General features: G+C 38.8%; 1 protein-coding gene across 1 annotated transcript; it reads left to right on the top strand.

Moving 5' to 3' along the window:
* Positions 1–7,939: 7,939 nt before the first annotated feature.
* Positions 7,940–22,494, top strand: pofut2 (protein O-fucosyltransferase 2). Its single transcript, XM_080456990.1, has 9 exons — positions 7,940–8,131; positions 10,567–10,820; positions 11,987–12,131; positions 14,405–14,515; positions 15,089–15,155; positions 15,605–15,730; positions 17,696–17,876; positions 19,487–19,610; positions 21,552–22,494. The coding sequence occupies exons 1-9, from the start codon at positions 7,941–7,943 to the stop codon at positions 21,703–21,705; spliced, it is 1,353 nt and encodes a 450-aa protein (XP_080313116.1). The 5' UTR covers position 7,940; the 3' UTR covers positions 21,706–22,494.
* Positions 22,495–22,757: the final 263 nt, after the last annotated feature.

The raw sequence follows: 22,757 nt of genomic DNA, 5'->3' as shown, positions 1-22,757 counted from the left end.
AATATGTCTAATCACTAATCAAAACCTTCATGACAGTTACTCTATGCATTACATTTTTCTATTTATTTTTTAGAACAGATGGCCTCAGTTTAAAGTTAGCTCCATGTCCTAATCTTTGAAGCTGAATGTTATTGTATCTTGACAAAAAGGTCACAGTTGATGGTCCTGCATCTGAGAATTTGTACCAAATAGATTTTCTTTATCACCAAAGTACATTAAGTACTGGAAGATAATTAATTTGATCTGAGTGCAGCTTTGTCAGCGATGTGTCACTCATGTGTGACTCCTGTTATTTCCTCATGAGAAAATAATAATCTTTTGAGGCACTGGGGTTCACACTGGTCCCGAGAAAGACTAAGCTAGTAACTCCCATCATGATTACTGACATATTGACTATGCAGATGACATTCCCCGAGTCTCGGACACAGCAGAGAATGTAAGGGAACTAACATTGGCAGTAGAAATGGAGTGCAGGAATATCGGCCTCAAGCTCAATGCCAAGAAAACAAAAGTATCTGTATTTAACACAGAGGAAGGTAGTTCGAGGAGGTTAGTCGAGAAGGTTAGTCGAGGACTTCAAAGGACTTTTACTTTTACTTTTAGTTGTACTTTAAGTTTTTTTAAAAGCATGTACTTCTGAATACTTAAGTAGGCTATATTCAAAAGCAATTACTTTTTTACTCTTACTTGAGTAACATTTTGACTGAGCTACTTTTACTTGTAGTGGAGTAAATTTGACCAGGAGTATCTGTACTCTTACTCAAGTACTGGGGTTGAGTACTTCATCCACCTCTGCCTATGCATAATGTAACGGGTAGCGCAGGTGTTTAGCGGGTAAGGGTGGTGTCCCAGAATAGCAACTTTTGTGGGGGAACGCCCCCTGCCTAGTCCTAAATCCGATATTAGTGGCTCTAGCAACTTCAACCTGGAATAGGGCACGAGTTCCCTCAGCCCTATGTTCCTTCAGGATCACATATAGCCCTTTGATTGATTGATTGATATCTTCATTGATCATGAAATAAAACATATCACATGTAACATACAATACATCTGACAGCTTACAGCTTGTTTCCATTGCGGTCCCTTCCATAAAGTGTTAGTGAGGTCACCTGTTGGGGTCCTCTTAACCCTCGTAGGGTCTTCGTGTTTTAGTCGGGTCACTTTGACCCGAAGGCCCTGTGTGAAAATTTTCATTTTCATGAAAATGAAAATTTTCATTTTCATATCACATGTTTAGTACAGTAAATAAGGCAAATAGAAGAAGTTTCATAGAGAACAAATTTTTTTTACATACTTTTAATTCATGTTGAAAATGTTAAACCGGGTCAAAAGGACCCGAGGACCCTACGAGGGTTAAGAAGGTGCAATGGTGCGCCTCGCCAGTCCGGATATTACGTTTGTGACGTCGACCCACCATTCACTGTACGCATTAGGCAATTTTAATATGGGATAGGCCACGTCCGATTTTATTTAATTTTGTTGACTATCCCTTGGCCATATGACAAGGGATAGCCTAAAAATATGTTTGCAAATGTGTCTACATATCCTTACTTATTTGCACTCTGCATATTGTTCACATCGGCACTCTGTATTTATTTTACTCTCTGTATCTTCTATTTTATCTAAATCTTTGCATATTCTTATTTATTTTACTCGCTGCATCTTTTTCATCTTACTTTCTGCATATTCTTATTTATTTTACTCTCTGCATATTATTTATTTTACACTCATCTTCTTGATTATTACTGTTTAGTATTGACTCATGTGTGCCATTTGACATTCTCTCTAGACTGCCTCTCTACCCACTAAGGTACGGCCGCCCCAAAGGACAATTTGATATACAGTACTTCTAGTAACTACAGGCATATAATCTATAAACTGTAAACATAGCAACATCATTTGGTGCAAATGTGTGTGCATGTCTGTGTGTAGGGGACACAGGGAAACCTGTCAGAACCTTCCCTAAAACATCCGGAACAACGCTCCATACGTCCCAGACTTCCAAACTGTGGAACAAACTCCCCTTTGCAGTTAGAACTGCAGACTCACTCCCAATTTTCCGCCGTAATCTGAAGACACCTCAGACTCCACTTTAGCCTGTTGCATTTTACCAAGCCTTGACGACCATGCAGTCTTATGTAAAGGTTAAAATGTAATGTCCTATAGTTTGTATAGTTTCAATGTACAGATCATTTATTTTTTGATATTGTACTGATTAGACTGATGCTTCTGTATAGGTTCTTGGTTGACCTATGATCCTATTACTGAGGCACTACAATGTCTCTATGCATTTGATGTACGTGTTTACCTTGTTTATTGTAAGTCGCTCTGGATTAAGAGCATCTGCTAAATGCCTAAATTGTAAATTGTTGGTCTGTTTGCAAACCATACAGTATGGTACTGCACAGGCTTATGACACAGCTTTTCTTTACTTTATGGGAGAAAACTGAAGACAAAAGATAATAAAAAGAGAAGTATGACTAAGTTACAGAAGTGGTAAATTTTATCATCAACTTTTATCATGTGTGTGTGTGTGTGTGTGTGTGTTTGTGTGTGTGTGTGTGTGTGTGTGTGTGTGTGTGTGTGTGTGTGTGTGTGTGTGTGTGTGTGTGTGTGTGTGTGTGTGTGTGTGTGTGTGTGTGTGTGTGTGTGTGTGTGCGTGCGTGCGTGCGTGCGTGCGTGCGTGCGTGCGTGCGTGAGTGCGTGCGTGCGTGCGTGCGTGCGTGCGTGCGTGCGTGCGTGTGTGTGTGTGTGCCTCTTTTTATGATTATTATTGTATGATAAATGGACTGCATTTAAAGGCGTGTTTTAGTCTTTCTGGCCAAATGTGCTTTATAATGTAACATTATAACAACAGTGTAACATGTGCAGCATGCAGTGTAACCTGTGTGGCATGCAGTGAAACATGGGGGTTACGGGATAATGGGCTGTCTGAATAATGACATGCACCATCAGCACTCTCTATGCAACACTTTTAATAACACACAGCAGCAGCAGAAGGAAATGGACACATTTATCAAACATGTGGGTGTGAACTGTGGTTTACAATATAGGACATTATTCGAGGCCTGCTCAAAAGTGTGGACTTGGTGCTGCAGTAGGTTTTGATGTCAGGCTTGACAGCGATAAAGAAAAAGAGAAGTATGACTAAGTTACAGAAGTGGTCAATTTTATCATTAACTTTTATCATCAAGATGTCATGGGTGGACTGGAAACAAAAGTCAGCCTATATTAATTACAGTGGCCCTCATATTTGTAACTACAATCAAATAAATACAAATTAAAGGGCCCCAGCATGATAATCTATAGGGCAAGACCCCTACGGTCTTTTTTACAAACCAATATTGTACTGCATATGGCTTATGAAACTATATCTAATATTTTGACACTACTAGCCTTTTTTTACGTTATGGGAGTAAACTGATTACAAAAAGATAAAATAAGTGAGAAGTGAGCAGTTACAGAAGTGGTCAATTTCATCATCAACTTTATGTTGAAATTTCTGGACCAGTAGATCATATCTCACACTATACTGTAAATGCTGCTAAATAGCAGTAAAATTGGTTATCTGGCTCTGTGTGTGTGTGTGTGTGTGTGTGTGTGTGTGTGTGTGTGTGTGTGTGTGTGTGTGTGTGTGTGTGTGTGTGTGTGTGTGTGTGTGTGTGTGTGTGTGTGTGTGTGTGTGTGTGTGTGTGTGTGTGTGTACAGACATAGGGCTGAGGGAACTTGAGTCTGATCTTAGGTGATTTGATCACCTATGATCAAAGGTGAGCGATGCATATTTTATAGATATTGATCTATATATTATTGATTAGTGATTACTGCTCTATCGCCTTTTTACTAAACATTGAGCCCTGTCGCCTCTCTTTAAATCTGCCACCATGTAATTGGTGTTACTCTTACTGTATTAAAAAAATATATATATATACGTTTATAAATGTCCTGCTGAGTATATAGCGTAAAGAAAAAGCTACAGTACAGCGATGACACAGTGGTATTGTAGAGATCACAAATAATGACTCATGTTTCTTAAAACAGAGGAGTGTTCAAACCGCAGTTACCAACTTCCTGTTTCCTCCTTCAGTAAAAACTGCCTTGCCATTTGTATCATAAAAAATATAGGCTAAATTTGTATTTTATAAAATGACCTGATAGCCATTGTACTGTAATAGTGTACATATGTCAGTTCAGTTATTGTTTTGGTTAGAATTCCATACTGTGTGGTAAGTGTAAGTCATTCTGTATATAGCCTATTTAAACAGTTGCACTGTTGCACAGGATCTGTTGTTTTACTGCATAGTATGTATACATATAGGTCCTCCAACTTTGAGAGTATGGTGTTAACCCAAACTCTTAATACCTTCAACCAGAGGTAATCCTAGGGTGTTAGGCAAAGCTATTGAGTATTATTTGTATTTCTTTATGCAGCACTCTTTGGGGTTTGTTTTTTCTTTTTGGTGCAGCCTTTTTGGGATTAGACATAGAGCAGCTATGAAGCTCTTGGATTGTAAACTGCCTCACAATATCCAGAATTATTACAGTTTACCAGGACATCTGATAAAAATAACGGTCATTTTAATGCATTAATGACAAGGTGTGTAAATGTAGCTTAACAGTTAAACAAATATCTGTTTTTATCACATCAGAAACATTGTTAAGGTGCAGCAGTTTCTCTCTCAGGCTGATACTGAAAACCTGATGCATTTATTACTAGTAGCCGGTTAGACTACTGTAATGCTCTTTTAGCTGGTCTGCCAAAGAAAGCAATTGCAAAATTACAAATAATACAGAATGCTGCTGCACATGTCCTCACCAGGACTAAAGCACAGAACACACATCACACCGGTCCTAAGATCTCTGCATCGGCTACCTGTCACTTCTAGAATAGATTTTAGATTATTTTATTTGTCTATAAATCACTTAATGGCTATGCACCAAAATACATGTATGATCGAAAGGCATGAACCCAGTAGGTCACTGAGATCCTCTGGCAGTGAATGTTTAGAAGTTTCGACTGTCAATGGTAAGAGACATGGAGAGGCAGCTTTTAGTTTTTATGCCCCCAAACTCTGGCAGCCAATCTGAGAATGGCTGAATCAGTAGATATTTTTAAGCGTAATCTCAAAACATATTTATTTTGCCCTGCTGATCACAATGATTAATCTGACACATATTCTGTGTTTTTTTATATAGTTTGCTACACATTTGATTTGCTTCTTTATTCTCTCCTCTTCATGTACTTATTTTTATTTTATTTTTGTAATTTTTCTTTGTGATCTTTCTTTTGTGTAAAGCACTTTGAGTTGCATTCTATGTATGAAAGGTGCTATATAAATAAAGATCATTATCATTACATCATTGTATTTTGAATTGAAAACTCTTTGAGCACAAAAGTCAAATAGTCTTGCACAAATAGATTAATTAGCTATATTAGACTACAATTTGCGCATTTTGTGCGCAAATTAGGCTCTACTAGAGCCTAGAGGCCTATATACAAATGTGTGAAAAACGTTATTTAAAAGAAAGTAACATTTATTTTAACGTAATAGATGATGCTGGTACAGTTCAGGGCATATATATACATAAATATATATATATTTATCTTTTTATACTTTTGGAGATGTATCAATTAGTGTGATGCCCTGAACTGTACCAGCATCATCTATTACGTTAAAATAAATGTTACTTTCTTTTAAAAAGGTGACTGTGGGTGGGGAGAGAGTCAGCGCACTGAAGTCAAGGCACAGACTGTGTTGTTGACGGACAACGGATGCACGCTTATGAGAAACAACAAAAATGTCCAGTTTGCTAATTCACATCTACTGTGTCAGATAATCCCCACACCAAGAGAGTAAAAAAAAAAAAAATGTTTCAGTCATTATTCAGTCCGAATTCACTGTAGCCTATAGTAGAGTATCCTTTTCATAAATGATATTTGTACTTAGGCTGTCCTGAAAGTTTATAATATTTAGAGAAATTTAAAGTTTCAAATACAAAAGTAGTAGCCTAGTTGTAGTTGCCTAGCCAACTGTAAACCTGCAGACCACGCAATGACCAAAGAGCCACCATCATCAGTGGTGTAAAGTAGGCCTAACTAAGTAAATTTACACAAGTATTGTACTTGAAGGGATATAGTTCACCCAATAAAAAAACTTTTTTCTATCGATTAGTCAGCCCGTGGAGATTCATTCAGTCATCAAATTAATGGCTTAGGAATGCGACAATCTAAAGAAAACTATGAATTCATGTCTCCATGGGGTGACTAGTCGATAGAAAAAAAGTCATTTTGGGGGTGAACTATTCCAATTACAATGTTGAGGTATTTTTTACTTTACTGGAGTATTTCCAATTTTCAGTACTTTTACTTCTACTCCACTTCATCTCAGAGGCTAATATTGTACTTCTACTCCACTACAATTCTTTGAAAACTTTAGTTACTTGTTACTTTGTAGATTTTGATTATTATTACAAAACATACAGTAACCACTTAAGCCCTATTTCGGCCATTTGAAAATAGCTCGCAATGCGATTTTTATACAATTTATGAATTTGAAAACATGTGAAATGTGACATTCTGCATAATGAGTACTAATGAGTACTACTTTTGGTATTTAAGTATATTTTGATACCAACACTTTTGTAGCTTTTACTTGTAGCAGTCGCAGAGTATTCCTGCATTGCAGTATTGATACTTTTATTTAAGTAAAAAAATATGTAATACTTTTTCCACCACTTATTACACTCTATTTATTATTCACAGACACAACAATGACAATGACTCACCTTTAATGACAACGAGCCACTAGACTGTGGCCCCTTCTCATTGAGCTTTTAGGTACGCCTACTGTGGTCAGACATTGCCCTCTTGTGGTTGGAAGCATCAGCAACTCCTAAGATACACACAAACACATCTTTCTTTCAACCACTTTAGGTGTAGAACAGCATTTCTGTCAACTGTAAACATAAATAACAGTTTTGGTAAACATTTTCAAACCAACATAGATATCTGTTTTTCCCCGTTTTTTTTACACAGCTTGAACATTTCAATTCTGTGTTTTTATTATAATAATACATGCACAAACAAATGTCCCAAAATATGTAACCCTCATAACCCCCCCTTTTTATTTTGTTTAGATGATTGATAGATATGTTGATAAATAGATAGATTATCAGATTCACTTTTATTTTTACACAACAGCAGCTGAGCAGCACATAATTGGCAAATAAATGGCAAAGGTGTGATCATGAGTAGTGCGGATAAAAGTAATGTTCCTACAATTAAAAAAAACTAATAATAATAAGTAAAAAATAAAAACTTTGCACATTAGAATTTAGTGATATACCAGCAAACTTCTGCTGAATGTAGTTACACTACTCATTTAACTTTACATGTGAAACTCAAACTACTGATGATGAAAGTGAAACCACTCTATTATTATTATTACTATCATTATTATTACTATTATTATTATTATTATTATTATTATTATTATTATTATTATTATTATTATTATTATTACTACTATTACTACTAGTACAATAACTATCCTCATTTATATCATCGTCTGGATGGCCGAGCGGTCTAAGGCGCTGCGTTCAGGTCGCAGTCTCCCCTGGAGGCGTGGGTTCGAATCCCACTTCAGACATGAACCTTATGTTTTGCATAATAGTGTATAATGTCTGTGTCATTAAATGTCTCTATGAATTGAGTACAAAGGACCCCAATGGAAAGAAGCCATAGGCTTTCTTGGGTTTTAAATCCTCTTAGCAGACCTTGTATTGAACTGTACTTTCCTGTGCCTTTTTCCCCCTGCAAACTGCTAATAAAGTCTTCAGTCAATCAATTCAACTCTCCGACAATGAACAACACGTTGCTAGGCAACCACAGACGCGTTGCTGAGTGCTCTCCCCCGGAAGTACGTGGCTGGAGGAGGAAAAACATGGCGAATGACAACACACTAGCGTCCAGTGGTCCAACAGTGTCATTTAAATGTTCCGTGCAGCGTCTGATCGAGCTCTACCTGTCCGTGTTGTTAGGTTTAATAACGGTGGTTGAGGTCCATGCCGATCATAATGATAATGTGTTCAGTGCAACCAGCCACATGCCCATGGCTGCAGCCAGGGATCTACGGTGAGAGAGCTAGCTGTGGCTACAGCGCAGGGTTGCCATGTCCGCCTATTATAAGCGACTTTGGGCTTGTTTTTTTCTGTGTAGTTGCGTGTAAATATTGGTAGTGAAATGTTTTAACTTAAGTAAAAGTATCAATGCTGCAAGGTGGAAATGCTCTGTTACAAGTAAAAGTCCGGATTTAAAGTATTGGTATCAACATGTACTTAAAAGTACCAAAAGTAGAAAGTCCTCATTATGCAGAGTGTCCCATTTCACAAGTTCAATATGTATTGTAGCACAGATTTTTTTGAAAATAGTAGATCTACAAGCTCACAATGTTGTGAGCTTGTAGATCGGCTATTTTCAAATAGCCAAACTATATATAAGGCTAAAGTGGTTAATGTATGTTTTGTAATAATAATACAAATCTACAAAGTAACTAGCAACTCTAAGTTTTAAAATAATTGTAGTGGAGTAAAAGTACAATATCTGTCTCTGAGATGTAGTGGAGTAGACGTTTTGTTGATCTACTATTTTGAGCTTGTTTTCCTAGACCTGGCTGTGTATTTCTTTCGCAGAATCTGGCAACACGTGGATATGGCTACAGCTACATTAGGCTAGCTGACATAGATGTCGTGACTGCTTCTGATATTAACAACTGATTTGATTATTTGATCATAGATAAGGAGTGAAGTACACTTAAAGTGCTTGATTAAATTATAAATGTGCGGCATTATAGTCTTGGATCATCTGGGCACCTTGATGTAAAATTGGCTATTTTGTCCAAAATGTAAAAAAAATCACACCCTGTGTGAAGTGGGCGGTGTCTTGCTAGCTAATCACAATACTGAATGGAGTCAACCAATCATGTACAAAAGATAAATACATTTATTGAAACACTCTTTATGATGGACGAAACCATAACTTGAAAAAAACCAATTTATGTTTTTCTTCAAGTTATGGTTTCTTATATAGGGCTATGCACATGTGTCATGTGACACTGGCCAATCACAGTCCTGAATAGATTGTGATTGGCCAATCACGGTGCAGGATAATTGTACAAATTTCCAAACCTCACTTATAGGGGCGGTTTCACAGCGCAGGATAATTGTACAAATTTCCAAACCTCACTTATAGGGGCGGTTTCACCGCCCAAAAAATGTATATTTGAAAAATGGTCTTAAGTAATGTAAAGTATACATGATGTGAACATGCTTGAACATTCGACAATTAAGGTCTAATATTTATACAATTGCTACAAAACCTGTATATCCAGTCATTTTGGGGCATAAACAAGAAGTTGAAGGAAAATTATGTCTGATAATTATGTACCACATCATTTATACTTTACATTACTTAAGAGAACATTTTTTTTTTTTTTTTTTTTTTACAATTTGGATAAAATAGACAATTTTACATTGAGGTGCCCAGATGTCCCCATAGTGCCACTGCCCACCTATCCTGTATCTTCATAGATGTATTTATCGAGTCTGACTTTTGCTTTCATAGATACGAAAGCAAAAGTAAAACTTGATAAATACATCTACAGTATGTGATTTGATCCAAGGCTATAGCTGCATTAAAACCTTTTAGATCCTTGACGAGCATACATGCATCATACATACATGCCTGTGGTTGAGGCATCCAGTTGAAGTAATTAGGTTGCTGTCTCTATTTCAGCTGCAATGAATCAAAATGTGTGCTGACAAGTAATTAAAACATAAGTGACATTTATGAGCATGATCTGTCAATGTTACAGGCCACAGCTTCCTAATTTGGTACACCATGTTGCGCATCTGTTATAAAACTGTCAGTAATAAGCAGCCACCCCACTATTTTGAATGAGATTACAAGCCCCACATTAATTTTACAGTGTTTGGACCACTTCTCTTTCTCTCTCCAGCCTCAGTTACTATCTCCTGACACAGGTTCATAACGGCCTTAACAAGTTCCACAAACATTGCTTGATTTTCTTAATTGAACTGAATGATCTAAGCCTTTATTTAAACGGGTGAAGACAGTATTCAGTCATTCTCAGTCAGTGTCCTCGACTCCTCCCAGACTTTTTTTTACCACTTACACCCTACTTTGTTGACTGGTGTACCCCAGGGGTCTATACTTGTTCTCCTCCTTTTTTCCGCTCTACACCAAGGGCCCTATTTTCGCCGGTGCCTTACCCATTATCCCTAAACTTCTTTGCCATTTTTTACTATTTTTAAAACATTTTTCAAACTAGCAAATTTGAACAATTTGAAAATGTTTTTAAAAATAGTAAAAATGGCAAAGAAGTTTAGGGATAATGGGTAAGGCTACGGCAAAAACAGGGCCCCTAATCTCAGGAGGGGCTATTTTCGACAAATGGTCGGCTATCATGATATGAATAGAATAAGGATGCTAGGGTTCACGTAGTTAAACTATCAACACCCGACATGCTTAATGCTTAATGTTCATCTCAGGTACCTGCTGTATGACGTCAACCCTCCGGAGGGCTTCAACCTGCGCCGGGACGTGTACATCCGCATGGCGTCCCTGGTGAAGACCCTGAGGAAGGGGGGAGATGACTGGGTCTTGGTGCTGCCTCCCTGGGGCCGCCTGTACCACTGGCAGAGCCCGGACATCCACCAGGTCCGCATCCCTTGGGGAGAGTTCTTCAGCCTCACGAGCCTGCAAGCCAACGTACCCGTCATCGAGTACGAGGAATTCATTGCCGGTGAGTAAAATGGTAAATGGTGCCTTTTTTAAATGGCACCTTTTATCCAAAGTGCTTTACATTCACATATTCACAGGGTCCCCCACGGTCATGAAATTCCTGGAAATATTTTGAAATTAGAAAAAACTTTTTCCAGTCCTGGAAAAGGTTTGGAATTTATCAAGGGTCCTGAAATATTTGGCTATGCATTGTTTTTGGCTATTGATTTTGCTAATGAAAAACATTTTCCAAAACATCTATAACATTACACGAAATATGTAACATAGTTCTTTGCCGAACGGCTGTGTGATTGCAGCCTAATGTATATCGGCCGTGACACAAATAACAGATTTACAAGCTCACAACGTGCTGCAGCGTGATGCGTAGTTAGTTAGTAAATTTGGCACGAACTTTTGAATGGAATTATACCATGCTTTATTTTTGCTACACTGCCTGTCTTTTGGCATTGCACATATGAATAAGACACTCATCATTATTGCGCTGAATGATTGTTATATAGACCTGGAAATTGGGTTGGTTAAATATTCTGGAAAAGTTTTGGAAATCCAGGAGGAGCCACTTCCGACATTGTCTCAGTGAGCAAAGATTGACATGCTAAGGTGTATGTAAAGCACATGTTGCATGAGAGAAATTTAACAGGATTTTTTTGTTTTATTATTTTTGGGGGGTTTTCTTGCCTTTTATTGATAGTAGTCTAGAGAGAGCATGACATGCAGCAAAGGTCCACCGGGGCCGGGACTCGCTGTGAGGCAATGGCAGGCATCAAAGCCTATGACCTCTTGGCTATGAGCGACTCCAGCAGGATGGTTTCACTCACAACGATCTTTCTGATTCTCTTTCACCATGTTAGACTCAACTTAAACACAGTTAACCACTTAAGCCCTATTTTCTACTTAGTCCTTTGACAATGTCGCGGAAGAATAGTGAAAATAGCTGAGTTACAAGCTTACAATGTGCCATGGGTTTTGAGCTTGTAGATTGGCTATTTTCGCTACTTTTGAAAATGATTTATTTTATTTTATTGTGAACATTTTGGGAAATGGAGATGGGCAAAATAGGGATGCCAGGTTGAAAATGGTTAACTTTCGTCATTAAGGCTACAGAATCAATAGGCAGAACAAAGATTGTGTGTACTCTCCGTGAATGTGTTTCTCTCTTTGACCCAGAGTCTGGCGGTCCGTTCATTGACCAGGTCCTGGTGCTGCAGAACTACGCTGAGGGCTGGACGGACGGGAAATGGGAGGAGAAAGTGGACGAGAGGCCCTGCGTTGACAGACTGATGTACTCCAAAGATAAACAAGGCTATTACAGGTAAGAACATAACCTTCAACACCGCTCGTCCCAAACAGATTTCACGCTCAAAGCTCAAGTTCAAAGGCTTTATTGTCACGATGTGAAATTGGTTTTGCATTCTGGTGATGTTTATAGCAAGTCATATATCAACCCTGATTCGGGCGAGGGGAGAGCGGGGAGGGGTTACACACTGACCCTGTTATGGGTAATGCTGTATTCTAATGAATGACAGGCAATTACAGTCGGTCTGGGCATTATATTGATATCATATCGATATCCTGAACTACACTGAGTCCTTTGTATACTGTACATGTAGTACTCACACAGCAGCATTCTGGGCCAGCTGGAGAGTCTTTAAAGACTTGTTAGCTAAGCCCAATAGTAAAGAATTGCAATAATCCAGACTGGGGGGGTAAGAAATGCATGGACTAGTTTTTCTGCATATTTGTGGCACAGGATGTGCTTGATTTGCACAAGGTTACATGAGGGGGGGGAGGGGGGGCAGTCCTTGAAATGTGTTTTATAAATGTGTTTTATAAGTGTTTTATAATGTGTTTTATAACCACTTAAACCCCATATGTTGTTGAGCCCCTCTCAGGGCTCTATACTAGTGACTTTTTGTGCTTTTGCTCTATATTCAATATATTTGCTGAAAATAACCGATCTACAAGCTCACAACACGTTGCAACGCAACACGTGAGCTTGTCAATCGGCTATTTTCTGCGAAAGTTTTCCCAGAATACGGATGCTGGGGTTTAAGTGGTTAAAGTACATATCGTTGCTGTCGGGCAGAAACCAGCTAACTCCATTTTGAAGCTTTGAAGTGTTGGTTAAAAAAAAAATTGAACTAATGAAAAGTATTAACTCCATTGGATCCTCAAACTTTCTGCTAAACCAGCTAACTCCACCAAAGGGGGGTGGAGTTAGCTGGTTTTGCTGACTCCAGGCTCCACCCCCTTTTGACCTCCAACCTCATTGTGAACTTGGAGGTCCACTCAGCTGTTCTTATCAATGATGAACAAAACCTCCTAACTCCACTGTTTTGTTTTTTAATTTCCTGAAAAATGAACATTTTGGAGTTAGCTGGTTTCTGCCCGATAGCAGAGATATCCTGATCACTCCCAGATTCCTTACAGCGGTGCTGGAGGCTAAAGAATAGCCATATCATTAGATACAATGTTTCTAAGATGTTTAGGGCCAAGCACAATAACTTAAGGTTTGTCTGAGTTTTGTCAGAACATTGCAGGTAATCCAGGTGTTTGAAGTGTAGTTAATTGATGGGTTTAATCTGGATTAATTGTTAAATATAATTGGATATAAACTGCATAACAATGACAAGTTATGGATATATATATATATATATATATATATATATATATATATATATATATATATATATATATATATATATATATATATATATATATATATATATATATATATATATATATATATATATTGTATTGTTTAAAGTGAAAAACAATTACTCAAATCTTTGCTTCTCGGGGGTCCCTGTAACAACATATTTTGAGATGGGGTCCGCGGCCAAATACATATGATTTTGGGGGTCCTTGACATGAAAAACATTTAAGAACCACTGATATTATAGCAACATACGTTTTTTCAAAACCTGTTAGGATTTAGAAGACATTTGTAGAATCCCCAGAAGCAAAGATTTTAGTTAAAATGTTCGCTTTAAAACATTTGAACAAATTTTCAAGATTTTTCAAAAATAGCAGATCTACTGTGATGAGCTTGTATATCTGCAATTTTTTTAATAGCCAAAGAAATAAAACAGATGAAAGATGCGTTCCCGGTCTTAATGGGTTAAGCAAAGAACCTAGTGGAGCATTGTGTGAAACCTTCGCTCGCATGTCTGATAAATGGCACTTGAACCAGTTTAACTAACAATATCACAATTATGTCAATTACGATTAATGAACGATAAATAAAAAAGGTGAAAATAGCAGTGCAACATGTTGTGAGCTTGTAGATCAGCTATTATCTCTGTTTTTGCATGCCACCATTGTAAGGGTAACATGGCAGCAGTAGCATCAAAACATACACGTATTAAAAGCAACTTGGACACATTTCAGTGTAGTAAGTAACATAGAGACTTTAATTTAAATCAAAGCCTTATGTAATCCTACAAATACACATTGAATAATACACCGTTTCAGGCATAGAAGAATGACGTTGACATGTTCCTTATCAGCTTCACCTTCCATTCATCTCCTGTGTGTTACACCCATCTGTTTCATCTCCGTCTCTCCTCTCTATGTGTCCCTAAGGGGCTGGTTTTGGGGCTACGAGGAAACGCGAGCTCGGAATGTCACCTGTATGTCAGCTCAAGGCCACGCCTCCATCATGGCCCCAATCCTTCAGAACAACATCACATCGACGTGAGTGCTCGGAACTGCTCGATGATGTCTGATTAGCAGTGGTGTAAAGTAACTAAGTACATTTACTGAAGTACTGTACTTTAGTAAAAAGAATTAGGAGCATTTACTTCAGCGGAGTATTTCCAATTGTCTATACTTTAACCTCTACTCCACTACATCTCAGAGGCAAATATTGTACTTTTACTCCACTACAATTATTTGAAAACTTAAGTTACTAGTTACTTTGCAGATATAAATTATTACATTATAAAACATACATTAATCACTTTAGCCCTATTTTATACCTAGGCTATTTGAAAATAGCCGATCTACAAGCTTGTAGATCTGCTATTTTCAAACATTTTAGTACTTTTACTTTTGGTACATTTTTATGCCAATACTTTCGTACTTTTACTCAAGTAAATTTTTTATTACGGACTTTTACTTGATGCCATCTAGCTGCCTACTTGTGGGTAGCCAAGAGGGAGTCTGGCTTTCAAACTTGTTCACTGTTTCACTGCTTATAGATTGTGTTCACTGAATTTACTGATCGTGACAAAAATGTAATACTTTACACATGGTTCTTGGTTACAGGTCAGTGATGCTGGACAGAGCTGAGACCGTCCTCCATGACCACTATGCTGGGAAGGACTACTGGGATGTACGTCTAAACTCACTTCTAATAGTTATATGGGTCTTCAACAGGGGCTCAGGGTTATTACAGGGGGGCCGCCAAATCTTTGTGTGATAGGAACCTTCTTTTTTTTATTAACCACTTGAACCCTAGCATCCCTATTCTGGGGGGAACATTCATCGAAAATAGCCGATCTAAAAGCTCAACGCGTCGCAGTTGGCTATTTTCGGTGAAGAGATTTGGTATAGAGTGAAAGAAGAGCAGACCAAGTACAGAGCCACAGGTCAATTAAGGTTTATTAAGTATTGAGGGTTTAAGTGGTTACATGTCTGAAAACACACACTAACACGAATTCTCCAACATATTAATAGAAAAGATAAAGAACAAAATAAAGAACAAACAAACAAACAAACAAGGACCCCCAGGATGGGACACCGTGCCTTTTGATTTTAAGGTTTTCTTATTTTGTGTTCCAGACTCGCCGCAGCATGGTCTTTGCCAAACACCTGCGTCTCATAGGAGATGACTTCCGAGCCAAGTACCTGAACTCTACAGACAGCAGTGACTACACTGTGTACAGCGAGGACTGGACCCGTATGAAGGTGAGTGAGAGTATTATTCTCCTGTCTCTTCCAACTGCACATTTGCATGGATTCAAGTTTTCAGTGGCCAGAGTCCAACATGGCCTCCTCTTGGCTAACTCTTGCCTTTTTCTATAGCACTGGTTCCCAAACTTTTTAGCTCGAGACCCAAATTCTCTCTGGGACCCAAACTAGTGAAAATAGCCAATCTACAAGCTCACAACATGCTGTGATGCGATGCGTTGTGAGCTTGTAGATCTGCTATTTTCACAACTTTTTTTTCTTTCAAATTTATGGAATTTATTAGATTTTATTTTGTTTATTTTTGAAATTATTTTGCAGAATATTTTTTTTAATTTATGAACGATTACGAATTATTTTGGCCATGTTTTTTAAAATCCTTTGAAATAATAATAATTAACACATTCCATGCCAGAGTTTAATCTCATAATGTACTCACCAGTGCCAGCGTTTTATTGTTGTTTTTTTCATGTCGCCACAGACCTCGCTAAATAAGTTAAAAGTGCGCGTTCATTTGGTTCTAAACACACGGCGGATCCGTGAGAAACGGCCAGCGAAAATAGTTTCCAAATCCGTGCCGCCATCTTGAAGATACAGCCGATCAACGGTAAACAGTGATCAGCGAGGAGAAAAACAACAACCGAGAAAATCGAGTTTTAAACAGGATCCCAGACAGGAAGCGGATACGATCGAAAAAACCGGAACCCGAATAATTCTGTTTCCAACCGGAAACGGAAATGGATCAAAAAAAATCGGAAAGTGCACCTGGGGCAAAATCAATGGGAATCGGCGGTTCGCGTAGATCTACGCGACTGGCACGCTGCGGCTTTAAATAGGTTCGCGTAGATCTACGCGATTGGCATTCAATGTGTTAAAAACAAAATGCAGGAAAACAAAAAATAAATGGATATTTGCTTGCGACCCATACAAATTCGTCCGCGACCCAATGTTTTGGAACCACTGCTCTAAAGGATGATTTACACTTAGTGCACTGAAAATAGCCGATCTACAAGCTCGCGACGCGTATGTGACACGGCGTGCAACCAAGTATAATCAGGCATCACCCTAACCATGTTCCTGTAATGTCAAGCCCTGCAGTAATAATAGATATTAAAGATATTTTCAAAAGGAGCACTTCGCCCATTTTCAACCTCATCTTCAGTATTTGAATTGGTCAAACTAGCAGTAGAATACATGTTCAGAAGAATCTTACATAATGCCTTAAAATACATGGTCGGATATTGCATAAAAGCAAAGGTTAAAGCCTCGATCTGTGATTTCTTCAACTGGTTGGCTGTATGTAGAACAACAGGAACATGGGTTTAGGTTTTTTTTTAAGTTGAAATGAACCCTAGCGTCCTCATTCTGTGCATGTTATAATGAGCAAACATTCAGCAGAAATAAGTGAACATTTAGTGAAAATAGGTGAACGCATCCACCTATTTACAAGCTCATACTGTTCTGTGCACAAGCTCATATCTACAAGCTTACACGTTATGAGCTTGTAGATCAGCTATTGTCACTATTTGACATACCCTAAGTATATATAGGGTTTAACCCATTTAGACCTGGAAAACCTATACGTTGTTATACCTTTCAATCCGGGAAAGCATCTGTGTCATTTTAGTTATTATATATCATCACAGAATCACTGTATGTTTTTTTGTAAATTAAAGCCCTACTTGTTCATGCAAGAGTGTCGCGCAAAAGTAGTGAAAATAGCCGATCTACAAGCACACAACGCCTCCGTTGTGTGCTTGTAGATCGGCTATTTTCACTATTTTAAATCGTTTTTAAAATAATAATAAAAAAGGATAAGTTTTGGACATACAAGGTTTCCACCCGACGATATATAGCAACATAAATAACAAAAATCGAAAATATATTTTTTTCAGAAAACTTGTTGAAGTTTGTCACAGTAATCAAGTGGTGGTGTGTGTGTGGTATGGTTTTGCTCATATCCAGGCCAAGCTGGGCTCCGCTAAAGGCGGACCATATCTGGGGGTTCACCTCCGTAGGAAGGATTTTATCTGGGGTCACAGGGAGGACGTGCCGAGCCTTAAGGGGGCGGTCAAGAAGATCCACAGCCTGATGAAAAAGCACAAAATCGACAGGGTCTTCGTTGCCACGGATGCAGATGAGGAAGGTAATGACAGTTGGTGTTGGCTAATGACGACTCTGTGGTACAGCGTCAGCAAGCTGTATCACTAGGTCTGCACAGGTTCCATTCATTTTTCAATATTCGCTGAGCGGGTATTTTGATTGGTTCTCATATTTTAATGTGAACATCCCTCACGTGCCATTCAATAAGCTACGCACCCACTTGAGATGGTTTTTTTTTCTTTTGTTAAAATAAGTCTTAAGGTTAAGGTTAAAGGGACTACACCATGAATTTTAAGTTTTTATTTATTATTATTATTATTATTTTTAATTTTTTTCCACACAGAACCAGGAGATAACATGCATGCAAACTGGCTCAATAGCGCCCCGTGCCAAACAGGACAATGTGGTATTGCAGGTGAAAGTGCTTTATAAGCCAGAGAGAAGTTAGTTGGAATGAGTATATCAGATTTTTTCGCTTGTCGCGCAGACCGTGCGTTTATCTGCTCTACGCGACTTGTCCATTGGAAGCATAAAACTGCTGGAGGCAGGAGCTGATTTTCTCCCTCCAATCGGGTGAGTCGAAGGCGGACCGTCCCAAGACTCAGGAAGCAACATGGTGCTCTCAGTGGACCAACTGGTTGTAGCTGTTGCATCTCATCCCCTTCCAATAATACAAGGGCAAGTGCCCTCCGCCTGTCCATCCTATAATAAAGTTTAATAAACTCGATAAAGTCACAACGTGGCCGGGCTACAGACAAAGCAAGTCTACGGGCAACGCAACGGGGAGGGAGGGGCTTGAAAGCAAGTGACAGATGCTGATGTGCGTCAGTGGTTGCCTGGCAACATTAAGGCAGAAGGCGGTGCGGGCTACAGGGACGGTCTTGAATGTGAGTGACAGGTGCGTCACAGCGTTTTTTTTTTATCCGCTGGCTGCAAAAAACTGTGGCCGCACAACCTGCGTTTAACAGCGGCCAGCCAACTTTTGGTGAGAGCGCGTACAGCTGTTTTTCTGAAAATCCCATCATTGGGGCGGGTGGAAGTGACGTTATTTGGAATGATGTCACATCCACATTTTTCTTCTCTGAGAGACTCCAAAGCTGTGTTAGGTCGCCCCTTGTGGAATTTTCCCCAAAAAATGAAAGAACGCATATATGCGATCTAGGCAATAAAGTAATGGATTTGAAAGAACGCATATATGCGATCTAGGCAATCAATGTGTTAATAATAAAAAATGAATAATCAACAGATTAGCAGACATTAGTCAAATGATCATTAGTTGCAGCCCTACTAATGTCAGGATGACATCAGTCTCTTCTTGACACTTTATAATTTATCACCGCTCTCGCCCGTGTTGTGCAGGCGACAGCAGGTCTATTATTCGCTGACACTCTTGTCATGCCTTGGAATGTGGTCCTTGTACCTTCCATGCAGATGGGGACATCATTCATAACGGGAATGACATCTCTATTATTTTCTGACACTCGTGCCAGAGCCCTTGGAACGTGGTCCCTCGTTCATAACGGGAATGGTGACTTGACTCAGCCACATTAATCAGTGCTGCGATAAATCACCCCTGCTGTCATTAGTATTTCTTTTTCGCACCATGACACCCACTGTGGTGTTTTGACAACAACCCCCCTGTATGTGTTGCAGAGCTGGAATCTCTGAAGAGGATGTTGCCAGAGATGGTGCGCTTCGAACCCACCGGGGAGGACCTGGAGCTGCTCAAAGACGGAGGCGTGGCCATCATCGACCAATGGATCTGCACACATGCCAGGTACTACTCCTCCCCTTTCTTACTACTTATGTATACCTTGTTACACAATTTACATAATTCAGGTTTATTTACATGGAGGTGAGGTGAGGCTCAAAGTGCTTTTTAAAGTTCTGTGATCTGTGACATGCGTGACATGCATTGCATGCATAGACACGTCATGCCCTTTGTTGAACAACAAAGGACAACGGCTTTGAGTTTTTCCGCTAAATATATCCATTATATGATGCCATGACAAAACTGTACATCTTTTGTTGCTCACAAAGAAAAGTAGTAGAAAGGCCAGGGGGAATTTTCAGCTGTCCTTTTTTGTTTTTCTAGAAGTAATTCTTATTTTTGCATAACTAAAAATGTTATCATTGTTAACTCTTTGACTGCGGACGACGCGATAACGCGTCAAGTGCTACTTTGTCCAGTTGGCCGTCGACGCGCTCGACGCGCTGGACGCGCGTTCATTGTTTAATCTCTGATTGCGCTATGCTGCTTAATATTCAATGTTATTCTCGAGTTCCACTTACTTCACGGACATCTGCATCCGGTTTCATGACCTGGATTCCGTTTCCGGTTTTTGATTCTTTTCCCCAGTCATTTTCGTCCAAAATAGGTAAAATAGGTCTTTCACACGGTATGACGGACAAACGGACAGTTTCTCTTCTATAATCTATGGTCTGGGTGACGATCAGTCATCGCCGTCGTGTATCACGACGGCATTTTGGCGATCAAAACAATCTGGGACGACGTCACTTCCGTTTTCATGTTTTTCCCTGTCTAATCTATCAAGAAGGCTGAGAGAGACCCAACGACCTGATCAAGCAGTCATGTGCTGCACTCTAGTGGCGGATTTGTGCTGGGTCTTTACATTATGTCCCCTTAAATTATTTTCATGAGAAAAATTCAAAATATAAAAATAAAAAAACACGAAAATTGCTGGCACTGGGGGAGTACTTTATGAAAATACTCTGGCAGTCAAAGAGTTAAAGGTAGGGTAAGTGATTTTCTTTGGTAAAATAAGTGTTAAATAGCTCTATATTCTGATAGTACTCATTGCTATAGAGTGTTTGTTCAGTAACAGGAGTCTCCCACGTCTCTCCACCTCTTTATTAAACAGAAAATGCATTTTCAGGTCGGGATACCAATTTTATCCAATCAGGATAGAGAACTCAGACAGGATACAGATTAAACAAGTGAAATTGGAAGTGATGGCACTAAGAAATGAGCAGACACAATAGGAACTGGAACACTATAAAAATGAAGCTGATAAATGGGTACTCTCTCCCGATTGGCTGAGATTGTGTCGCCTACCTGAAAATGCATTTTCTGTTTATTAAAGAGCTGGAGAGACGGGGAGGCTCCTGTTATACTCTATAGCAATGATTACTATCAGAATATAGTGCTATAACCTTTTAACCAAAAAATATCACTTACCCTACCTTTTAAGTGCTATCTTTCTAAGATATTTTTGGGGGCTTTTCTGCCTTTATTCAAATCAAACTTTATTTATATAGCACATTTACAACAGCCAAAGCCGACCAAAGTGCTGAACATGGTTAAAACAAGGTAAGTCAGACACACAGAAGCATCTACAAAAAAGAAAAAGAAAAATATATATATATATATATACATAGGGCAAAAACAAAAGAAAAACAAAAAAGAAACAAAACAAGAAACAAAACAAAATTTATTGATATTACACAGTTGAGAGAGACAGGAAACAGGGAGAGAGAGACAGGGAATCGAACCTGCGACTCGCATTAGAGCCTATATGTGGTATGCACCTTAACCCCATTGATTTTAATCGAATAGTTTTCCAAGTTGATGAACTAGTTAGGCGGACGTTGCTGGCTTCATACCGTAGAAGACATCACATGTTTTTCTATGGAATGTCACGCTATGGATTTCAGCTATCTTGATAGTCACTGATGTCACTATACTGTAACTTTCCAGGTTCTTCATTGGGACATCGGTATCCACCTTCTCTTTTCGGATCCACGAAGAGAGGGAGATCCTGGGTTTCGACCCCAAAACCACGTACAATCGCTTCTGTGGGGACAATGAGAAAGAGTGCGAACAACCCACACACTGGAAAATAGCCCACTGATTTCACCAAACTTAAAAATCTTCTACACGCAACACAAGTGCCAAAAGCAGTATTGAAGAGACACGTTCTTCTCAACGTGAATCAGACAGAAAATATGTGACGCCTGTTGTTTCTTTTTTTGTAATGTATTTTGTTACTTTTTATCTTTTCAGATTTGTGCAATCAGGTCTTGTGTATAGACCACTGTGACTCTAAAGCTCATGTAAGTCAAATGGCCATTACCGGGATGTCAAACACGTTTTAAAGTTCTACACTTTAATCCACTGGGTCGTTTTAAAGTGAGGGAATTCGAATTTTACCCTGGATCCTTGTATTTGACTCATTTTTAATCGTGTCTTGTAAGATGTTCCTATTGCCTCGTTAAGGTAAGGAAAAGAAACCAGTGTCTTGCTGACTAGTATTGATAATGAATGAGATAGCAGCTTTTGTACTATTTTCAAAAGGGAAATCTCAATTTTGTCTCACATTTGTCAAGAGATTAGTATTTTCTAACTGCTGTCAACAATTCAAATATGTGAACATGACTTCTTACTTGCCTCATAGTTGCTGAATATTTTCTTTTTGTGGACAACCAATATGAACACATGATACATGGGTTACATGACAATGCTGTGTAGATTTTAAAAAAAAGAAGAAAAAAATAAGCTATTTGTCATATCATTGGAGTGCTGCTACAGTACAATTTCCTCAGTGTTTGTTCAAAGCACATTATTGTTGCATTGTATGTTGCATTCATGCTGTTGACATTTTTGCCCTTTCTACCACTGAAAGGAATGGTGCTGAGACAAAGGAGCCATCATGGTCTGTCAACAAAAGGCAGGCATTAAAATGACTTTTCTCTGAACACGCCCAGCTTGTTTTCATTCCAGGTGACACACCTTTCCGTCCTGTGTTGGACATTGACTTATCACATGGGTTGAATACAGTACAGTGCATGACGTCATTGGCCACTACTGTCGTTAAAGTTTTCCATTATTGTATGGCTTTAGATATCATATTAAACATGGCTAGGTCAGGTGGAGATAATATTTGAAAACAAAAACACCAAATGC

The sequence above is a fragment of the Gymnoscopelus braueri genome, assembly GCF_963280865.1.
Source record: "Gymnoscopelus braueri genome assembly, chromosome: 18".
Lineage (NCBI taxonomy): Eukaryota > Metazoa > Chordata > Actinopteri > Myctophiformes > Myctophidae > Gymnoscopelus > Gymnoscopelus braueri.
This window is presented reverse-complemented; position numbering and strand designations above follow the sequence as displayed.